We start from the raw sequence: 20,068 nt of genomic DNA on the forward strand, positions 1-20,068 counted from the left end.
GGCGCCCTTGCTTCCCAGTCAAGTTCATGAATGCCAAGACACCCTTAAGTCACGTATAGAAGAATGGGAGAAAATGAAGGCCATAAAAAGAAGCTTTGAAGAAGAACGTTTTGAGGAGACAAGAACAATTGGAAATGAATCTGTTGGAGTTGAAAAGGATGTTTTGCAAGTAGTGGAGAAAATTGAAAGTGGAAAATTTGAAAAGGATGAGTATAGAGAAGAGAAGCAGAGTGAAGGATAATTTTTACCTAACAATTCTTCTTCTACTATTTCTTTTTCCTTGCAGGATATTCAAAGAGACATATCTTTTCAAGTAGAAAATTCAAGAAACATGTCTTTTGAAGAACCAATAGGTGTGACCTTTGGTAATCCACAAGACATGTTCTTTGACGTTCCAACAGTTATGCCACTTGTAGTTCAAAAAGATGTGTCACTTGAAGTGCCACAAGTTGTGATCATTGAGGCTCCAAGTACATTACAACTATTGAAGAGATTTCAGAAAGCAATGGAATTTTTCATCATCAAGCAACCAACACCTATTAAACATCCTCCATGGTTTACTATTTCCATTCATATTGTTAATAGTTTTTCATTTACTAACTTTGATTTGTTTTGCAACAACTTGTTTCATCCTTATGGTGAAATACTACCAACCTTAAAGGCAATCATTTGGAGAGGCACAATGGTGAAAGGACATGATGATTTAAATCAGCACCAAGGAGTCATTCAAAGAACACTTATCTTCACCAAGCGACGTGATGACTCCAACCAATAGACAAACCTTTTCACCAACAAGCATGGTGAATTAAAAGGAGGAAATGAAGATATATAGGTCCTTTCCAAGCATTATGATGATTCAAAGAATAAAGAAAAAGGATCAAGTTGGTTCATGAAGGGATTTGTCGCTCCTGTTCAAAGGACATGTGATGGTTCCCAAACATTGTGTCCTCCCATCAAAGGATGTGAAGTTACCATATTTGAAGCCAAGAGGTTGAACATATCGTGTGAATCATCTATTGGAGGAAAACATAAGGATTCAATCCTTCCTACATCAAGAAGGTCTTCAATGAGAAACTACTTCGATTTGAGGACAAATCGCCTAAAAGAAGGGGAGGATGATACGATCTAAACTAGCTCCAACTTTCTCCATGAATTGAACACACCATGTATGTTCTTCAAATCTGTTTCTAAGGGAGTTCTTCATTACCCTATCTTATACTATATCATTTATACATTCTATTCTACCATAAGCATGCATTCACATGTTAGTATAAATTATCATATTATTATTTCCATCCTATACTTATTTGATCATGTTTTTCATATTATTCAAATATATGCTATGATTACATATCATTTCTTAGGATATTATTATTACATGTTTCCATTTATCATTTATGAATACCATGTTATATGATATTCATGCATACAACATATACCCATATCTTTATGATTGATACACAATGCTATATGCATGTTAGGATAGTCTTATAATCATATTAAGCATGATTATCATATATACATCAAGGCAGCATCATTATAAATCATTTCATTAGTTCATATGAATACATATTAGCTCTTAAGCTTAATGCATTATCTTACACATATTTTGAGATGATATAATTAGCTCATGACCTTCAAACATAGCTCACATCACCATAATTATACATGACAGCAAGGTATTTAGCTCATAACAGCTTAATGCCATGGACTTACCTTGTTTCCTTGCACATGTAGGTACATTGGAGCATGATGCATGTTGAGGTAGCTTGGTGAATGATTTGGACGTCATATGCAGCTCACAAACAGCTTACAAAGTACAAGGCAACTTATGGAACACTAAGGGAAGCTCGATTCAGCTCGAGGAGCTTAAGGCTAGCTAAACTTAGCTAGTTGGACTATTTGGAGCTGAGTTGCCAAAAGTGATGTCAAAGGTAGCTGAATGTAGCTGAACATAATGTTGAGGAACTCACAAGGACTTAGCTAGGAAGCTTGTTCACAAACAGCCCATGTTTGCTAGCTAGCTCCATAACTCAAGCTAGCTTGAAGAAGACATATGCACGCCCAAGAGAGAGAGCATGACCAGCCATCATTCCATTCACAAGGCTGCACCATAAGGCTTCCTAGAACACCCATGTGCCTTGCATATGACCAGCCCCATGTACCTTGCATGTGGATCATTCAGGCGCCAAGATGAAGAGTTCTCTCCCTATTCGGCCAAGCCATGTGTTTTGCATGTGATCAGCCCCCATATGCCTTGCATATGGTTCATTTAGGCACCAAGATGAAGAGTTCTCTGCCTATTCGGCCAAGCATCAACTACCATCCAAATTGGCGCCAACATGAAGTGACACAAGAACTATACGGCCAAGGGATATTACCCTCCATTTAAATTTAACTATCATCTCTATTTAGCATTAAACTATGTCTCTATAGGAAGGCACAAGGCTGGCCGAATCTCCTTGTAATTATTCGGCCATGTTTCTCCATTTCCTATAAATAGGAAAGCATTCATCATTTGTAATCAGACCTTTTTATTTAATTAAAGTGAGATTATTCTCTTCCTTAAGTTCTGGTGACTTTTATCGACTTATCAAGTATAATTTATACTTGTGGCGTCAACCCCTTCTATTTCATCTTGATACTTTTGGTTCCTAGTTCTTTATAACTAGTGGGTCAAAGTACTTCATACCACCCCTTAAAGAAGCAATATAAAGTCTGGGTCTTTGCTCTCTATAGCATTGGTTCTTCTTTGAGTCTTCTTTAAGGTACTATCCTCACAACCATCCCTTTGTTTCATAAACCATAGCCATATCAACCATCTTCTGCTTCCATCTCTCATTTAAAACAGCCCACCTACTTCACCCATACATTTACCACCCTTAACCCTCTATTTTGAGCCATTCACTTGTGCAGGTTGTTTGCTTTCTTCCTAGATCCAAAATCAATTGTTAAGGCATCAGAAGAGCCTTACATCATCATGTCACATATAATAACATATACGCATTTCCATGTATTCATGCACACATAAGAATCACATAACATTTTAGAAGTTACTTCTTACCATAGTAACTCCGTTACTGGCTCATCACAAACCAATGATTACTCAATAACATAAGTACAAATTAAATATCATTCACCTTGACACTTTATATATCCAAATCCACTTCTATGATTTATCTCTTTGGATTGATCCTAACTTTGTAGTCGTCTCGATATCTACATAATCATACTTTTATACATATCAGATATCTACACCTTGTAATTTGATGCTAATAACTTAAACGAAATTAATAGACCAATATTCACTTTTTCATTTAGGGGGTATTGATACACTCCTTAAGGTATCGGTACCCTTATTGCATTCTGTGATTTTTCGTTCAAGAGGGTATCGATACATATACATAGGGTATCGATACACTCTACCCAAAACAGGCTTTTTCACTAGAAAATTCATCCTTTTCATCTTAAATGCTTCATGTATTATTCCCTTTTCTATTATTAACTCAAGTACATATACTTAAACTAATTTCTACTAATTCAATACATCCTTAACCTCAAAATTCCTTCTTTCATATGGAAATCAATAATCATACCAAATTTTCAAGATGCTCTAAATCCAATTCTATCACTATATATATCTTAATTAAGTTGATGACAAGTCAAATTTAGTTTCAATTTCAACTTATCAACTCTTTTCCAGAAATTCACTTAAAACCCCACTCTCTTTAATCTTTCATAACTTCTCAATCTTTTGATTTTAAGACAACATAAGCTTTCCTTAAGCTTAAGTATCACCTAAGGATCAAAATCCATACTTAAAATCAACAAATCAGAAAACTTACCTTTGCTTGGCTCTCTCTCACGTATGAAGAATAAGAAGAAGGAAGAGATTTCTGGAGTAATTTCTCAACCTTATCCCCATATATATCATTATCTTATCATTTCCATGTCAAATAACCATTTTTCCCTTTAATTCCTTTAATAATTACTAACAACCCTTCAGGAAATATTTTCAAATAAGTCATTGAACTATTCAACTTTTCTACTTTAATCATCAAATTCTGAAGTTTTACAATTTAGTCACTAACCCGTAGTTTGGGATGTTACACCTGATGCATCACATTCAATTTCAAAAGTTAAATTAAAATCAGGTAGAGCAAGTAAAGAGACATGAATTAAATAATCTTTAATGCTATTAAAGGACTTCTCTTGATCTTCCCCCCAAAAGAATTTAGAATTCTTCTTAATAACACTTGTTAGTGGGGCGGCTATGGTGCTGAAGTTTGAGACGAATCTCCAATAAAAACTTGCAAGTCCATGGAAGATCCTAACTTGAGAAATGCTTACTAGTCATGGCCACTCTTCAATGGCTTTAACCTTCTCTTTATCAACCTCCAAACCTTCAGAACTCACAACGAAACCTAGGAAAACAACACTGTCAGTACAAAATGTACATTTTTGTAAATTAGCAAACAATTTTTCCTTCCTTAAAACAAATAAAACTGACCTCAAACGTTGAACATGTTCTTCCATGGTTTTACTATATATTATAATGTCATCAAAATAAAACACACAAAACTTACCCAAGAATGGCCTAAGAACATGATTTATTAACCTCATAAATGTTCTTGGTGCATTAGTTAAGCCAAAAGGCATAACCAACCACTCATAAAGACCTTGCTTCATTTTGAATGTTGTTTTCCACTCATCACCTTCCAGCATTCGTATTTGGTGGTAACCACTCATAAGATCAATCTTGGAAAAGAGGTTAGAACGACTAAGCTCATCTAACATATCATCTAAGCGAGGAATAGGGTGACGATACTTTACTGTAATTTTGTTTACCACTTGACAATCCACACACATGCGCCAAGTTCCATCCTTCTTTGGCACAAGTAGAACCAGAACGGCACATGGGCTAAGGCTTTCCCTCACATATCATTTTGCCATCAACTCAGACACTTGCCTTTGCAATTCCTTAGTTTCTTCGAGGTTGCTTTGGTAAGTTGGTCAGTTTGGAATGAAGGCTCCAAGAACAAAGTATATTTTATGTTTTATGCCACGAATAGGTGGCAACCCACTTGGTATTTCTTCCAGAAATAGGCCATCAAACTCCTACAATAAAGACACAACAAAAGCAGGCAAATTTTGATCAAGGTTGTTAGTGTTAAAAAAATTTCCTTTTACACGAGCACAAACAAGTGCTTCCTTTGCCGTCATTAAAGACTTTTTCAACTCTCTCTCTTTAGAAAGAATGATGATTTTCCTTCCCTCTTTTTGATCACACTCTTTTGCTTTTACCTCCATTTTGGTCTCTCTCACTTTGGCTCTTTCAAGTTTTCCTCTCAATTGAATTTGGTCTTCATGTATTTGCTTTGGTGAAAGTGGAGCTAAAGTGATCTTTCTTACCCCATGGGTGAATGTATACCGGTTGGTATAACCGTCATGGATCACTCGCCTATCAAATTGCCAAGGCCTTACAAGTAGTAAATGACTTGCGTGTATTGGAACAACATCACATAACACCCCGTCTTTGTATTTTCTAATGGAGAAATCAATTCGAACTTGCTTGGTCACCTTGAGTTCTCCTCCATCGTTGAGCCATTGCAGTTTATAAGGTTGTGGATGCTTTGTTGTTTCCAAGCCAAGTGTATCTACCATTAAGGTACTAGCAACATTAGTGCAACTACCTTCATCAATAATAACAAAGCATACCTTTCCTCTAACGTGGCAGCGATTATGAAAAATATTTTCATGCTGTTCATCTCTTCCATTGGATTGCACGTTTAGGCTCCTTTTGACAACAAGAACCTCTCCTTCCACGACATGATCTAATTCTTCCATATAATGGTAGCATCTTCATTCTCATCCTCTTCTTGTTTCGATTCAACTTATCCATCATCTCGAAGAAGCATGGTGTTACGATTTGGACATTGGCTTGCAATGTGTCCACGCTCCAAACACTTAAAACATTGTATGTCATGGGAACGATTTAGAGTGGCGACAGTCTTACCCTTGCTAGTTTCGGCAATGGGTTTACTTCCTTTGGGTGGTCCTCCTCTTTTGTGGGATGACAATGGAGGAGTCTTCTTGTATGAACTTTGCCCCCATTTTGAAGTTGCACTCCCATAAGATTGTGTGGCACCCTTTCTTTTGAGTTGCTTTTCCACCTTTATGGCCATATGCACCATATATTCCATGAAAGTATGGAGAAGGTAAGGGTTGGTAATGGCGTGGAATATGAAAGATGGATTGAAAAGAAAATGGATTGTGACCCTCTAACTATATAGAGTTAGGAACCATCAATATAAATAGATAGAATCAAAGTGGAAGTAGATGGAACGTGACCCACTAGCTATAGATGAGCCGGGAACCAACACTATAACAAAAGGAAATGGATGAAGACAATAAGACTATCTTGAAGCCGATAAAGTTCTACAAGAGAACAAGAATGAAAGCAATCTCTCAAAGATGTTTTATATATTCAAATGTGTGTCTACAAATGATCCCAAAGGTGTCTATTTATAGTGTTTCTAAGTAGCATATGAAAAGACTTAAAAGATGAAAACATTATCATCAATTTACCAACAAAATGCACTTGAATGTTTTGTCTTCTTATCTTCAAGGTTGGCTGAATATTCTAGATCATTTTGGGGATGAATCTAGACAATTTGAAGTTGAATTTGACCTTAATTTCGTCTAAGGGATGGAAGACTCTTGTTATTCCATTCTGAAAATTATCTTAACAAGTGAATTAAATCACCCTTCATTGCATGCTCCCTTGAAGAATATGAACAGCCCATTGAACTTAGATGATAACAATCAGCTTTGAATGCCTTGAATGGGTGAATTAAGATTCCTTCAATGTCTTGTCACTTGGCTGAAGTTGAAAAGACTCTCCCTTGGCTCAAACTCATCCAATTCATCCATGCATAAAATGATGTTATAATCTGATTTATATGAGCCATATAGCTGTCTTTTATTAAGAAACCTAATATGGAAGCACTTACAGAAACGACACTTTTTATTCAATATGTAAAAGCTTAAACCAAAGACATCTATTTATACTTTAGATACAAGCAGTAACTGACTCATAATCACTCTACCAAAGTAGGCTTAGCTAGCATAACAAGCTAACTACAACGACTAACTTCTATAGCTTCTAGAATACTTCAATACCTTTGTATAGGTAAAATGTTAAAACAAATTGTGTAAGATAATGACAATAAATTGCAAATTAAAGAAAATAAACGTAATGGTCACATGTGAGTAATCGAAAGAGTCAAGTAAATATTTTTTTTGAATTAGTCAAGTTGATGAGTCATATTTTAGGATTTATTTTTTTTAAATCATGAGATAGGTTGGTTGAATTTAACTACTTTCTTTAACTGTATAATATATACACGTATATTACATAATTTTTCACATTATAATCTTATTTAATAAATCAAATTATAATCTTATTTAATAAATCAAGCATCATCTAAAACTACAAAGTATATTTATATTTTTTTAAAATGTTTTTTAGAAAAAGTATTGACGAGAGTATAATATTGTTAAAGAATTGATGAGGAGATTTTTTTTTTAAAAATGGTAAAAATGAAATTGAATAAATTGCAAAGTTAGGGGATTCAATTTTGTAAAAAGAATAATTTATTGTTAAAATAGAAATTGAAGTTACATGGATATTTTATAGAGGAGCATGTGATTCAAATTTGATAAAAAAAAATGAACTTAAAATGATAGGAGAATTAGGAGTAGGAGTAATTAGGTGTGAGTATTCAAGTTAGTAGAATTGATAAGTCATATTTTTTTATTTAAACTTTATTTAAAATATTATTGAACCAAATCGAGTTGAGTCGAATGTTGCTTGTCAATATGCACAAATACCAAGTGCTTATGCTTGTACTTATCTAACTCAAAGTACATACACAAGTATATGGAATAATATATAATTATCCTAAATAACTTGGCAACAAGTACTTCATATTGAATATAGTTTGTTACAATCAGATGATTGACTAATTATTGATTTCTCCATTACATTTCTTCAAGTAATAAAGAAATGATCATGAGGAAAGAGATAATGATCTTATTGATCCATTGAAGCTTGAAAAAGTTGAAGAGCTGCTTCCATCCTCCGAGCCATAACTTGTAACCCAAAACCGATGAAGAAATCAAAATCCTCAAGTTTCCATCCTTCGACAGGCTTGACTTCGTACTTCCACTCAATGGCACACCCTTGTTCCTCAGGCAACACTATCACTGTCGACACATACGAATCGAAACCGACATTTCCTTCTTCAATGGAATAGCTAAACACCATCTCATTCGGATCAATGGACAGCAGTTTTTGCTTAGTACAGTTCATAGCTTCTTTACCGCTACCGTCGACCAGAGTTTTGAAGCCGGCGCAGAAATGAACGCACCCCGGCTTTCCCAACACACCTTCGACGGGAAGGCAAGTGATGAGAGTCGGGAACCATTTGTCTAACCCGAAAAAATCTTGTAAGAGAGGCCACACTTGCTCATCCGCGCAGCCTGCTAGCTTTGCATAGGCCTTACCTTCCCATTTAGCCATTTGACAAGTTATTTTTAGGTTTTAGCAAAGACCAAAGAAAGCAGGTATTGTCTATATAGAGAAAAATTAGGTACTGTTGAAAACAATGGCTCAAAGGCTACAAGTGGCTGAGCATTTTTGTGTACAGTTATGTTTCATGTAGCCTCGTTTTGCACGTTGTTTGTCTTGTTTTATTTGTTAAATCTAGCAGAATCTAAGTAGACCCTAATGTGATTGTGGTTTGTTAAAAGGTAGTTGTAATTTTACATTTTTTAAGGATTCCAACTGTTTGTAATCATTTTCTCCTTCGCTTGGTATAGTAAAATGGCATTCTCCTCTAATGTTGTAAAGTTAATCGAGAAGGATGAGATCGTTAATGCACCAATTTGATAGATTGGATACCGATAATTGACATCTAATGATGTGACTAGATTTGTTCAAGAGTCAGTTATTTGTTCAAGCTGAAAGGTCCCTTGAATGATATCCACACGAAGAGAGCAAAAGGTGGAGAATTTTGGTAAAAGAAATGGCAGAATCCATGCATTTAGTTCGAAGATTGAGACTGTTCGCTTACCATCACCGGTGGCGTTAGGCCCAAACGGAACTAGCTCAATGCATGGCTTACAATAGAGCAAATTGAATGGTACAATGGTATCAAATTGCAGAGGCTTTAGGACAAACCTCTACTCAAACATGGGTGAACCTTGGCAATACGAACCAGTTGGAATCACAAATTTCCTGGGGGAAATAAATACAAAGAAAAGGACAATATTGGTTGCAGAATAAAATAGCAAGGCAACTGATTCCCACGTCACAAGTTATGATGATGTCTTCTGGGTGGAGTGTGTTTAAAGTTGATTTTTGGAGGGAGATGGACTAGAAGATTCACTGTTCCTGTCGAATAAACGTGAGTCTTTTAGTATCACAAATTGTATTTGATATTCTATAAGTGATAATAGCGATAAATATGAGCAATCCTACAGTGAAATATATAAATTTAATAACTTGTCAAGGTAAAAGCAAATGTATTCTTCCTAAAAATTTTGAATGAGTAACTATGTGTATAGGATATGTTTGCGTTATCCATTGTTGAAAAAATAGACGGTTGCAAAACGAGATATTAATACTGACTAGAAAAATATAAAATGAATTATATAAGCAAAGAACCGATTAATCATGTCGTGGTATTAACCACCTTCTTAGAAGAGAATTCGCCCCGATGTGTGTAATCGTTACAATTGGCGAATGCCCCCCCCCCCCCCCCGAGGTTAGCATGGCTCCCCAAATTTCGTACATCCGAAATATGGAGTGGACTTTGGTGGTAGTGCTCTTCTCTCCACTCAAAACAACACTCAGAAAAAGATCAAAGTGACTATTTCTAAAGCAAACAATTGCTTAGGGATGTCTCAAAATAAATGAAATTGTCCATTATTTATAGGCTAAATAGAGATGACAAAATCGTCATTGCCAAAGCATATTTAATTATATTAGAAATAGAATTAAAAGGCGTTTAGAAATAGGTTACAATTTGAGCATTAACAACATTCCCTCACTAATGCAAAATAATTCTTTTATAAAAAATGGGAGCTTTAAAGTTAAAACACGAGAAGAGCAATAGCAAACAATATAGCAAAATAGATTTTAACAGCTTTTTTTAGCCTTCTAGCTTTAAGCGCCGCTAAAAACTCTCGCAAGAAGTGCCGGTATCACAGGCTTTATAAAAGTTAGCAACGTTGTGGACATAAAACTCAACAAAAGGTCGCGAGATATGGCGGCGTTTTGGGAGCAAACGCCACAAGGTCATGAAATATAGTGACGTTTTGGAGACAAATGCTGCAAATTACCTTTTCTTTAGTGGCGTTTTTACCATAAACGCCGCTATTGACTATGTATTACGGCATTTTCCTTTACAAACGCCGCAAATGTGTCCATCATTAGTGGCGTTTTCATCACAAAACGCCGCAAAAGATACAATTAGGAGCACCTGCATTAGTAGCTTAAAACACCATTCTGCACACAAAGCAGGAATCATCAAAGGATATATTCCAGATATTTAAATGAAAACAAGTCATTTGAAACTAAAAGGGTTGAAAGCATGAATATCACAAAATACATACAAATGTATACATATATGTATTACATATACAAGAAACAGAAAAGCAAACTAATTGCATGTGTATTTTCATTCTTCCAACTTATGCAATCTAATAAACAATACTACATGATGGTTTGCTTGTGTCTCTTGGAGAATGAATGCTTGGGTCGAATCATGTTCTCTATAATCTGTATGAAGCAAAATGATCAAGGATCAGCATTTTTAATCAATAACACAGATTATGATATGGATAGTTCAAGAAAAACAGACATCGTAATCAGAGTCATGTACTTAGAGAATTCAAGTCTTTGAAGCTGGACCATTACACTAGACAACCGACTCCTAATGTGTTAAGTATGAAACAAGCATATGAAAAAAATCAGTAGTTTTGCACAATAATAATAATAATAATAGAAATTTAGATTTGAAGCAGTAACTGTTGGTTAAAAGTCAGTAGGTTTGTATAATAATAATAATAATAATATGGAAAAAAATCAGTAGTTTTATATTCAGCTGTGTTAACATACCAATATATATTTATTTCGGCTACCATAATGGCTAGAATGTGAACAAAGGGACAAACAAGTTACTTTATTAGGGTTTTACACGTACCTTTGGAAATCCAACAATTGGACTTCCTGTCAGAATTGTTCTCTAGAGAATGCTGGTCTATATCTATATTACAAAAAAAAAATTCACAAAAATTAAATAATGCTTATACAATTTCATTGCATAATATATAACATCCAAAGAAACATCATTGCATAGCATCTATGCAATTTCACTTACCCACCATGATGCCAAAATGTATATCTTTGTGATATACTTAATTGATCTATAGTTTGAAAACATTTTCTGTTTCTTGTGTAGAATGCCATCAAGATTATTTATCTTAAAAGTGTAATTTTATTTGTAATTTATTCGTATTTTATGATTAGGCTTTATCTTCTTAGGAGATAACTCAGAGGAGATATGTTTTAGGAAATAAAAGTTAGGAAAAAGGGAAACCTTTTAGGACTACTTGTAGTCCACAACCTATTAAAACATGTGTTTTCTATTTTTCAATAATATTTTCGACCATAGAAATTGCTTTCTCTTCCCTCAAATTCTCAGTTTTCTTTTCTCGAATTCTCACATCTTGAATTTAGATTAATAAACTACCAAATGAACGGTCTCAAGCAAACGAAATAATGGGCAATAACTCTACCATTTAAGTACTTAAGCAGGCTTCCAAAAGTGAAGAATGGTCAGGACATGGAGCAGGGAATAAAGGTATGTTTTATGACATTGAATTCTGAAAGAAGAGATTAACATCCTTGGGTATAAATGTAAATGACAAAGTATTGTCCAAGTTGGAGCTTACAGAAGCAGTCCTTTCATTTTTCAGTCGCTTCTCAACAAAGTTAGCTAGTTTCTTCATATAAATTTCTCCAGTATCACTGTTGCAACAGGAAAAGAAATTTCCACTTGAGTTAAAACTGGATAAACAACATATGCTGAACCAACAAGCACATTGAAATCAGAACAATAATATTAAATATACAAGGATATCTCTCATGACAGAAATTTAAACAAATATTGATTAACACCAGTAAAAAAAAGGGCAACCACCCATGCCATCAAAATAATAGAAAAGGCTACCTCAATACACTGTCACCACCTATTCTGCCTCTAACATTATGACCACTCTCTCCATGCTGGTAAGTAATATTGGGCGAGGTGTGAGATGGGCATTAACCTGCAAATCATAATATGAAAAATGGGAAATGAACAGAATTACCTTCTCATCATCTACAGTTTCCACCATGGCGAGGTTTGGCACACCAGCTGTGTAACAATGAATAATAAGTAAACACACAACAAGCATTGCCCTCTAGAAATACAAGCAAAACCAAATGAAGTAAAAGTTCAATTTCAGATATCCCTGAAAAAAGCTCAGCTTAGCAGTAATAATAAACTATGATGTAAACACACATTTTAATCAAAAGTCCTAATAAAAACGTAGCTTTGTTTACCAATCAAAGGCTTCACTTTATTGCTCTGCAAATTCCCAATAAAATGCCACTCTATGTCATTTTCAAAATGAAAATGATTTTTTGACTAATCCGATGCTTTTTCTTTTGAATTAAGTGGAGGAAGAACCTAAGGGGCTTTTTTGACAAGATCTTGGAGACGGGTTTCTCGTAAACTTGGCGAACGAGGGAGACGTGTTTCGTTTTACTGACGGCAACGACGCGGATCCGCTGCTATTCACGACCACATTGCTCGGCGGCCTAATGGACTCTCTGGAGAACTGACCGGAGAGCTGACGCTGCTATTCCGTCCATCGCCGCCGACGAGGCTTCCATCTCTTGTTCTTGTTGACGTTGTGGGCTCTGATCAGGTTTCCTTAGTGGAGAAGAGAGTTTATTTCAAACTCTTTGCTGCTTCTCTATCTTCGATTGATTAGGGATTTAAAAGGCTACTAAAGTTTTGAAAAATTGCAGCGTTTGTACAAACGCCACTATCTACCAGTCTATCGTGCGTCTGTGGCGTATTTTCTAAACAAACGCCATTAATGTCGTAAAATTGCGGAAACGCCACAAATATAACGTGAAATTGCAGCGTTTTCTTCAAAAACGCTACTAAAGTATTGATTTATCGTTTACCTAAAAATGCCGCTAATATTATTATTTTATGGCCTTTTTTCCATAAACGTTGTGTTATGTACAAAAATTAGTGGTGTTTGGTTTTAAAACGCCGCTAGAAACGACATTAAAGATTTGTTTTGTTGTAGTGAAGATTAGATACTCAAGCACTAGTGAACGTATCTAAAACTGGTACATAATTATGAGAGTAATTATTCTCTTAAATAAGTGAACGAATCTTGATTTTTCTGAGATTAGAGTGAACTTATAACACACAATTAACTCATTCATCAACTAAAGTACTTGATGTGTCTATAAAGTGTAGACATCTATTTTTGTCTGGACCCGTTTGCATTATATATATGATATTATTTATATTATATTATATTATATTATATAGTAACATTATTCAGTATATATATCATTTATAATATAGAATATATACAATATATAGTATATTTATGAAAATATATATGTAGTAGTATATATATTAGTATATATATTATTTATATTATGGATATCACTTTTTTTTGTCGTAACCATTTTTTAAAACAATTCATGTGAAAAACAATTATGACTTTATTGGAGAAGTTGGATTTCTGAATTAATTTGAATTATTTTGAATAAGAGTTGTCATCCACCTTTGGGTTAGGTAGGTCGAATACCTAAAAACGTCTTTTAAAACAATTTGAAGAAAAATTATTTTTTAAGACAAAAATTGGTATGCGTTATCAAAGATTCATTTTTTAGGATCTGGGAGTCAATTACGCATGGGGAATGATTAACACCCCTTAACGGCCAAAAATGTACTTAGTCACTTACACATTGTCGTAAATGGTGGACATCGTAATTTGAATCAATATTTAAAATATGATCCTTTTTATTGAACATCAAATAATTTGCTTCAGATTAACTACTAGGGAAAATCCTTTAATTTGAAAAGAAATCTTGAGATTCATAATCCTCCATCGAGAAAGCTATCTCATCTATTTTTTGTCAAAAAAGAATATTCCATCTTCGATTATCAAAAATCAATAATCAAATAAAATAAAATTACATAAAACAATTTACTATTTAGAGAAACATATATTGCAAATGTAGAAATTAGAATTAAAGAAACAAATAATTAATATTATAAAATATATTTTGAGTTTCCATTGTGTTTGAATGACATCTTGAATCATACTACTTCTATAAAGTAGTACTTTTCATGCCCATTCAACGACAAAGATTCTAAAAAATGTTCGATTAAACCACTAAAAAGACATCAAATATAAGAGATACACATAATATTACCAAAAGAACATGTCATAAATCAAATTAAAACGAATAAGATAAAATAAAAACATAAAGGTGAACATTATGTAAACATACAAGGTTAAGAAGTATTGAATAGATATAAATATGTAAAATTTATTCTAATGTATGATAATACTAAAACATCTATTATTATTCATATTATAAAAAAGAAAAGTACATAATTAGATTAAGCGCTTAATTAAATTATTCTAGAAAGAATAACAAAGATTAAATTAGAAATAAAATAAATAAACAAAGGACTAAATCATAAAGAGGGTAAAATAATAAAATCAATTTATGTGGTGAACCATGAAATTTCATATTCGAAACAAAAATAGTGACTAGAATGAGTATTACAGAAAAATAAAGGATCAAGCTAAAAACATATATTTACACAAGGAGCATCAAAGGGTTAAAACAAACTGGAATATAAATTGTCAGCTAAAATCAGAGATTAAACCATTACACATAAAAAAATCAGTAGGGACTAAAATGCATTAAATCAAAAATTATCAATCACAATAAGTGTTTATCCCAAAAGTAAATAACAAGCACATGGTGACTAAAATGAAAGGATAATATAATTCAAAGATCAAAATCAAACACACAAAAATTCTATTTAGTGACTAAAATAAGAGGTTACAAAGTACAAAGGGGCCCCAAATAGGGTTAACCCTAAACGCCAGAACGCGCGTTTAACCCCTAGATCGACGTTGTTCCATGCATGATATATATGGTTGAAATCAAGGCTAAAACCGACCATACCCTCTTATTTGTCTCATTTTCCTTTTCTAATATATAGAGAGGGGGAGAAAAAGCTCTCAACCCACTCCCCTTTCTCTCAAGCCCTCCGCCGAGAAAGGAAGCATGACCGCCGTAAATCGACGGTGAAGGCGAGCAAACCCAAACCAGAACCTTTCCTTTCTATCCCTCGACCACCCTAAAGTTCCAGCCTTTAAGCTTTCTCCCCTCACCAATAGAAAATGAAAACCCACACCCCAAAGGCAAGAATTCTACCTTCAAAGCTGGAGTATCGTTGCTCCGGTGAAACAACAGTAGCCGATCTCGCTTAAAGGTGAGTTCTTTTTTGTGTTTGAATGGTGGTTTTTTTTATGTTCTAATATTACTATATTTTGGTTTTTTTCCCTCATCGTTTGGTTCAAATCCCCTTTTTTCTCTTCGAATGGCGGTGGGTTCCCTTTCTCTTTTAATTGCATGTCTGATTTATGGCCATTTTCGGACGAAAATCATGATATATGCTCATAGGGGGATAATTTCCCTAGTAAATATCCCATATTTGGTGGGATTTAGGTGATTTTTTTATTGGGTTTTGATTTGGTGAAGCTTGATTGATGGTGATTGTTTGATTGATTTTGCATACTGTTCCCCCGGAATTACTAACGACAGCGACATGGGAGTCCTCGAAGTCGGTTCACGCATCGGGGAGCAAGGTGGTGAAGCTCACGCACTGGTTGGATGGGCAATCAACACTAGCGACGGTAGCTATTGACACATTTAGGGTTTAAAACCTTAAATGGAGTTACATATGGGCTGTTGTTTTTTGCCAAATATGACGGTGGAGATATCGCGGTGCATAGAGGTTATTGAGGGTTTAAGAAACCCTAAATGATCTCGTGATCTAGATCAATGGATGGGTCCCGATCGAATGGTTTATGATGGTGCGACGTCGGGCTTGGGGATGGAACCCTAGCCATGTTTGGATCATACGGGTGGGTTGTAGCATTGGGCCTGAACATATTATATTATATTATATTATATTATATTATATTATATTATATTATATTATATTATATTATATTATATTATATTATATTATATTATATATATATTATATTATATTATATTATATTATATTATATATTATATTATATATTATATTATATTATTATATTTATATTATATTATATTATAGTATACATATTATTGTTGTTATAATAATGTTTTTATTTTGTTTGATTTTGTGTGTAAGCCCAAGTTAACCCGATGACCAACCCGCTAGGCCCAACACATGAAGCCCACCAATAGGATTAGGGTTTCCCTCCTCTTCCCACTTCAGCACTACACAACCAACATGCCAGGAGGAACCGCCGGTCAAACCTTGGAGAATCCCTCTTTTATTTGCAACAAACAACCCTGATATCTTAGCTCAACCAACAACTACAACTCAACAAACACAATTTCATGTATTTTAGTCCTAGTAAAACACTAAAACCTCACGAAAAATAAGGAAGTATTTTAGGCCTATAAATTCATATAAAATGTAAAAGGAAAATACAATAGAAATACATAAGAAAAAAAAAGCAAGAAAACACTAGAGAAATCAAAGGAATTTTTGTAACTTTCGAAAGGAAATACAAAATAAAAAGGTATCGTTTTTACCTTGCTCAACTTTCTATTTTACTTGCATGTGGTTCGTATGTTTGGTTTCTTTTTGTTTTTGACTCGAAAAAGCCCAAAAAAGAAGGGAAGCCGATGATCGAGGGAGGGTTTTCGAGAAGGTTTTTCTCAGATCTAGCCCACCCCTAGGCTATTTTGTAAAAACAAACATGATTTTTAAAAAAAGGGTGAAAAAAGCTTTCAAAAAAACTGTTTTTTTGTCCACCACCGATGAACGACAGCCGACGCCGATATACGGTAGCTGGCGAGGTGGTGGTCGACTGGATTATGGGTTCGGTTGAATGTTCTTCCCTTTGGGAAGAACATGTTGAGAGAAAACGGGGGGTTTGATCCGATTTTTGAAGGGAATTAAAAATGAAGTTTGTTTGTGAATTTTTGGGTTTTATACCTAGACCCGATGACCCGACTGGATCCCCTAGGGGATCTGCGTGTTTTAGTTTGGGTAGGGGTTAATTACAAGGTTAGTCCATGATTCTTTTCAAAGGTCCATTTGCGCCTTGAATTCAATTTAAATCCCGATGTTCTTTTTAAATTTACCACCCATTTTCTTTTTCTTTTAATTTAGTCATTTCTTTTATTTTTTATTTAATTCACGTTTTGATCTAATTTTTATTTAATCCGACAAATTTTATTATTTGTTTATTTTATTTCTTTTTTTTTCATTTTTTTTTTGAATTTAGCTAAGTTTTTTTACTTTTTATATTCTTTTTTCATTTATTTTCTTTTTAATATTAGCCATTTTTTATATATTTATTTTATTTTTTATTTAGCTATTTTTAGGGTTTTTGATATTTTTATTTTGTTCCATTTCTTTTATTTTTGTTTTAATAATAATTTATCTTTAATTTCACAATTAGTTTGTTTTTTGTTTTAATTCAATAGACTTTTTTTACATTATTTTTCACTTTGTGTTTTTAATGCACGATTTGTTTTTTTTTTGTTCTATTTATTTCTTTTTTATTATGTTAATTTCTCGACATGTATTTATATTTCTTTTTTCTATGTTTTAAGTATCATAATTTAACATACATTTTCTCTTTTGATCAATTCAGTGTTTTATTTTACAAATCTAACATCCTTTTGGCCTCTTAGGGGCACTTTATAATCGATCGCAGGTAAGTAATTTGGATCGAACTTTTATTTTCTGTTTAACTTTCAATTTTCTTAATTAAGACAACTGGAAATTCAATTAGTACCGAAAGGGCAGTTCAAGGGTGCTAATCCTTCCTTGATTGTAATCGACTCCCGAATCTGACATATTTCTGGTAAAAATGAAGATCAGGTAATATGGTGTCCGATCAACCTAAATATTTTTAAAATGATCGGTGGCGACTCTAACATATTTTATTTAAGTTAAAGCCCAATTCTGGGCCTACCCAAAAGACGGTTGCAACAGCTTGGCGACTCTGCTGAGGCAGGTAAGTGAGTCAAGCTAAGACTAATTTCCAGTTGTCTTTTTTTAAATGAAAATTGTAAGATAAATTTTTTATCCTTATTTTTTATCTTTGATTAATTTTCAAGTAAATAGTTGTGCTGAAGTTTTTTCAATGATTTCAGATTTTTGAAAAAGTTTTCATCTCTGGCTTTATACCGGAGCTCCGAACCCTTCTTAAGTGGAGGTGAAAGCGACGCCTTCGTGGGAATGTATTATCCGTATGGGCCTAGGAAGTAACCTTCAGGATTCATATACTTTATGTCTTCGTGTGAATTTATTCTCCGTATGAGCATAAGGGAATGTATCCTCTCGAGTTTAACTTAGTCCACATAGGCTTGTAATGGGCTTAAGACTGAGGGACTGACAAGCCTAAGAGGGCACCAACAAGAAGAACTCGGGTACCTTCTTTAGAACCTAAACCGGGAGACTATAGGGAATTGGAGCCCACCCTGAAACTCTATTTCAAAACTTAGGTTGCTTGAATTATCTCCTATTTTACTTTCTGTTCAAAGCATGTGAACTAGACAAATATGCAGTTAGTATTTGCTTAAAATTAGCATGTAGGGTAGAAAGCATGTATGGGTAAGAATTAAAGCATGTGGGGTAGATATCATATGGGGTAGGACTTTTTTATTTTCATTACCATTTTGATTATTATCTTTATCTCACTAACGTTTTCCTTTCATTTTTGTCTTCTTTTATTTTATATTTTATCATTTACATCATTAAAAAGAGATGTTGATCCACAAAAACGTGTTCGTTAAATGTAAATAGTTTGCATTAATGGACAAAGGGGTTGTAATACAAGAGGTGAAAAATACAGAGGTCTGACTATAGTCAGGAAAGACTCAGAAGAAAAAGGGAGACAATCTACAAGATAACTATAGGTCACATTCAATCAAGAAGACGTAGTCCCACAATTAAATAGTATACCACTTTGTTCTATTACGAAGGGATCAGAATGGACCGTGTTTACACCAAGCAGATCAAAAGTCAACTTTTCAAAAAAAAAAGTTTGCAAAGGTTGCAGGGGCAGATGATAAAAAGGTTACTGACCTGAAGAGGTGTCTTCAAAGACAATAAGAACAGGAGGGCAAAACGATAGCTGAATTGGAAGCCATTGTTAACAAATTCAAGAAACGAGGAAATAAACTTCAGATAGCTCTTTTCGAGGGAGGGCTCTATTGGCGTTTCCGTTAGGGAACATGCTCAACAAAGGGTGAAAGATAGAAATGCAGTCATTCGAGATTGCTTGGAACAAGCTCTCGACACTTGCACAGTTTAGTGAGAAGAAGCCGAAGTGGTTCGACAGGGTATTCAACCAGTGACAGACGAAGGCAAAAAACTAGCCAACCTGTTAGAAGTTGTTTGGGGTCTAGAGGACTTGGTCAGAATATACCTTTAAAATGTTTTTGTCTCTTAATAAATAACACTTTTGTCCCCAATAAAGATTATTTATAATAACAGACGTGTTTTTGGATCAATGCCTCGAACATTTTATTTATCATGCATTTAAACATATTTTGCATTTTGTTATTTTCATTTCTTTACATTCACATTAACTAACAGAAAAATGTCTCATCAAGAAAGGGAACAAATACTGGATATACTACCTCAAGTATTGGACACAC

At 34.1% G+C, this 20,068-nt stretch overlaps 1 protein-coding gene and 1 pseudogene across 1 annotated transcript; both read right to left on the bottom strand.

Moving 5' to 3' along the window:
* Positions 1 to 8,007: 8,007 nt before the first annotated feature.
* LOC120197530 (lachrymatory-factor synthase-like) lies at positions 8,008 to 8,586 on the bottom strand. The gene has a single exon (XM_039199035.1). It carries the CDS (start codon positions 8,582 to 8,584, stop codon positions 8,096 to 8,098), a length of 489 nt encoding a protein of 162 aa, XP_039054966.1. The 5' UTR covers positions 8,585 to 8,586; the 3' UTR covers positions 8,008 to 8,095.
* Positions 8,587 to 11,897: 3,311 nt separating this feature from the next.
* On the bottom strand, positions 11,898 to 13,012 carry LOC120197465 (annotated as a pseudogene).
* Between the last annotated feature and the right edge of the window lie 7,056 nt (positions 13,013 to 20,068).

The sequence above is a fragment of the Hibiscus syriacus genome, unplaced genomic scaffold, assembly GCF_006381635.1.
Source record: "Hibiscus syriacus cultivar Baekdansim isolate YM2019G1 unplaced genomic scaffold, ASM638163v2 tig00117048_pilon, whole genome shotgun sequence".
NCBI lineage: Eukaryota > Viridiplantae > Streptophyta > Magnoliopsida > Malvales > Malvaceae > Hibiscus > Hibiscus syriacus.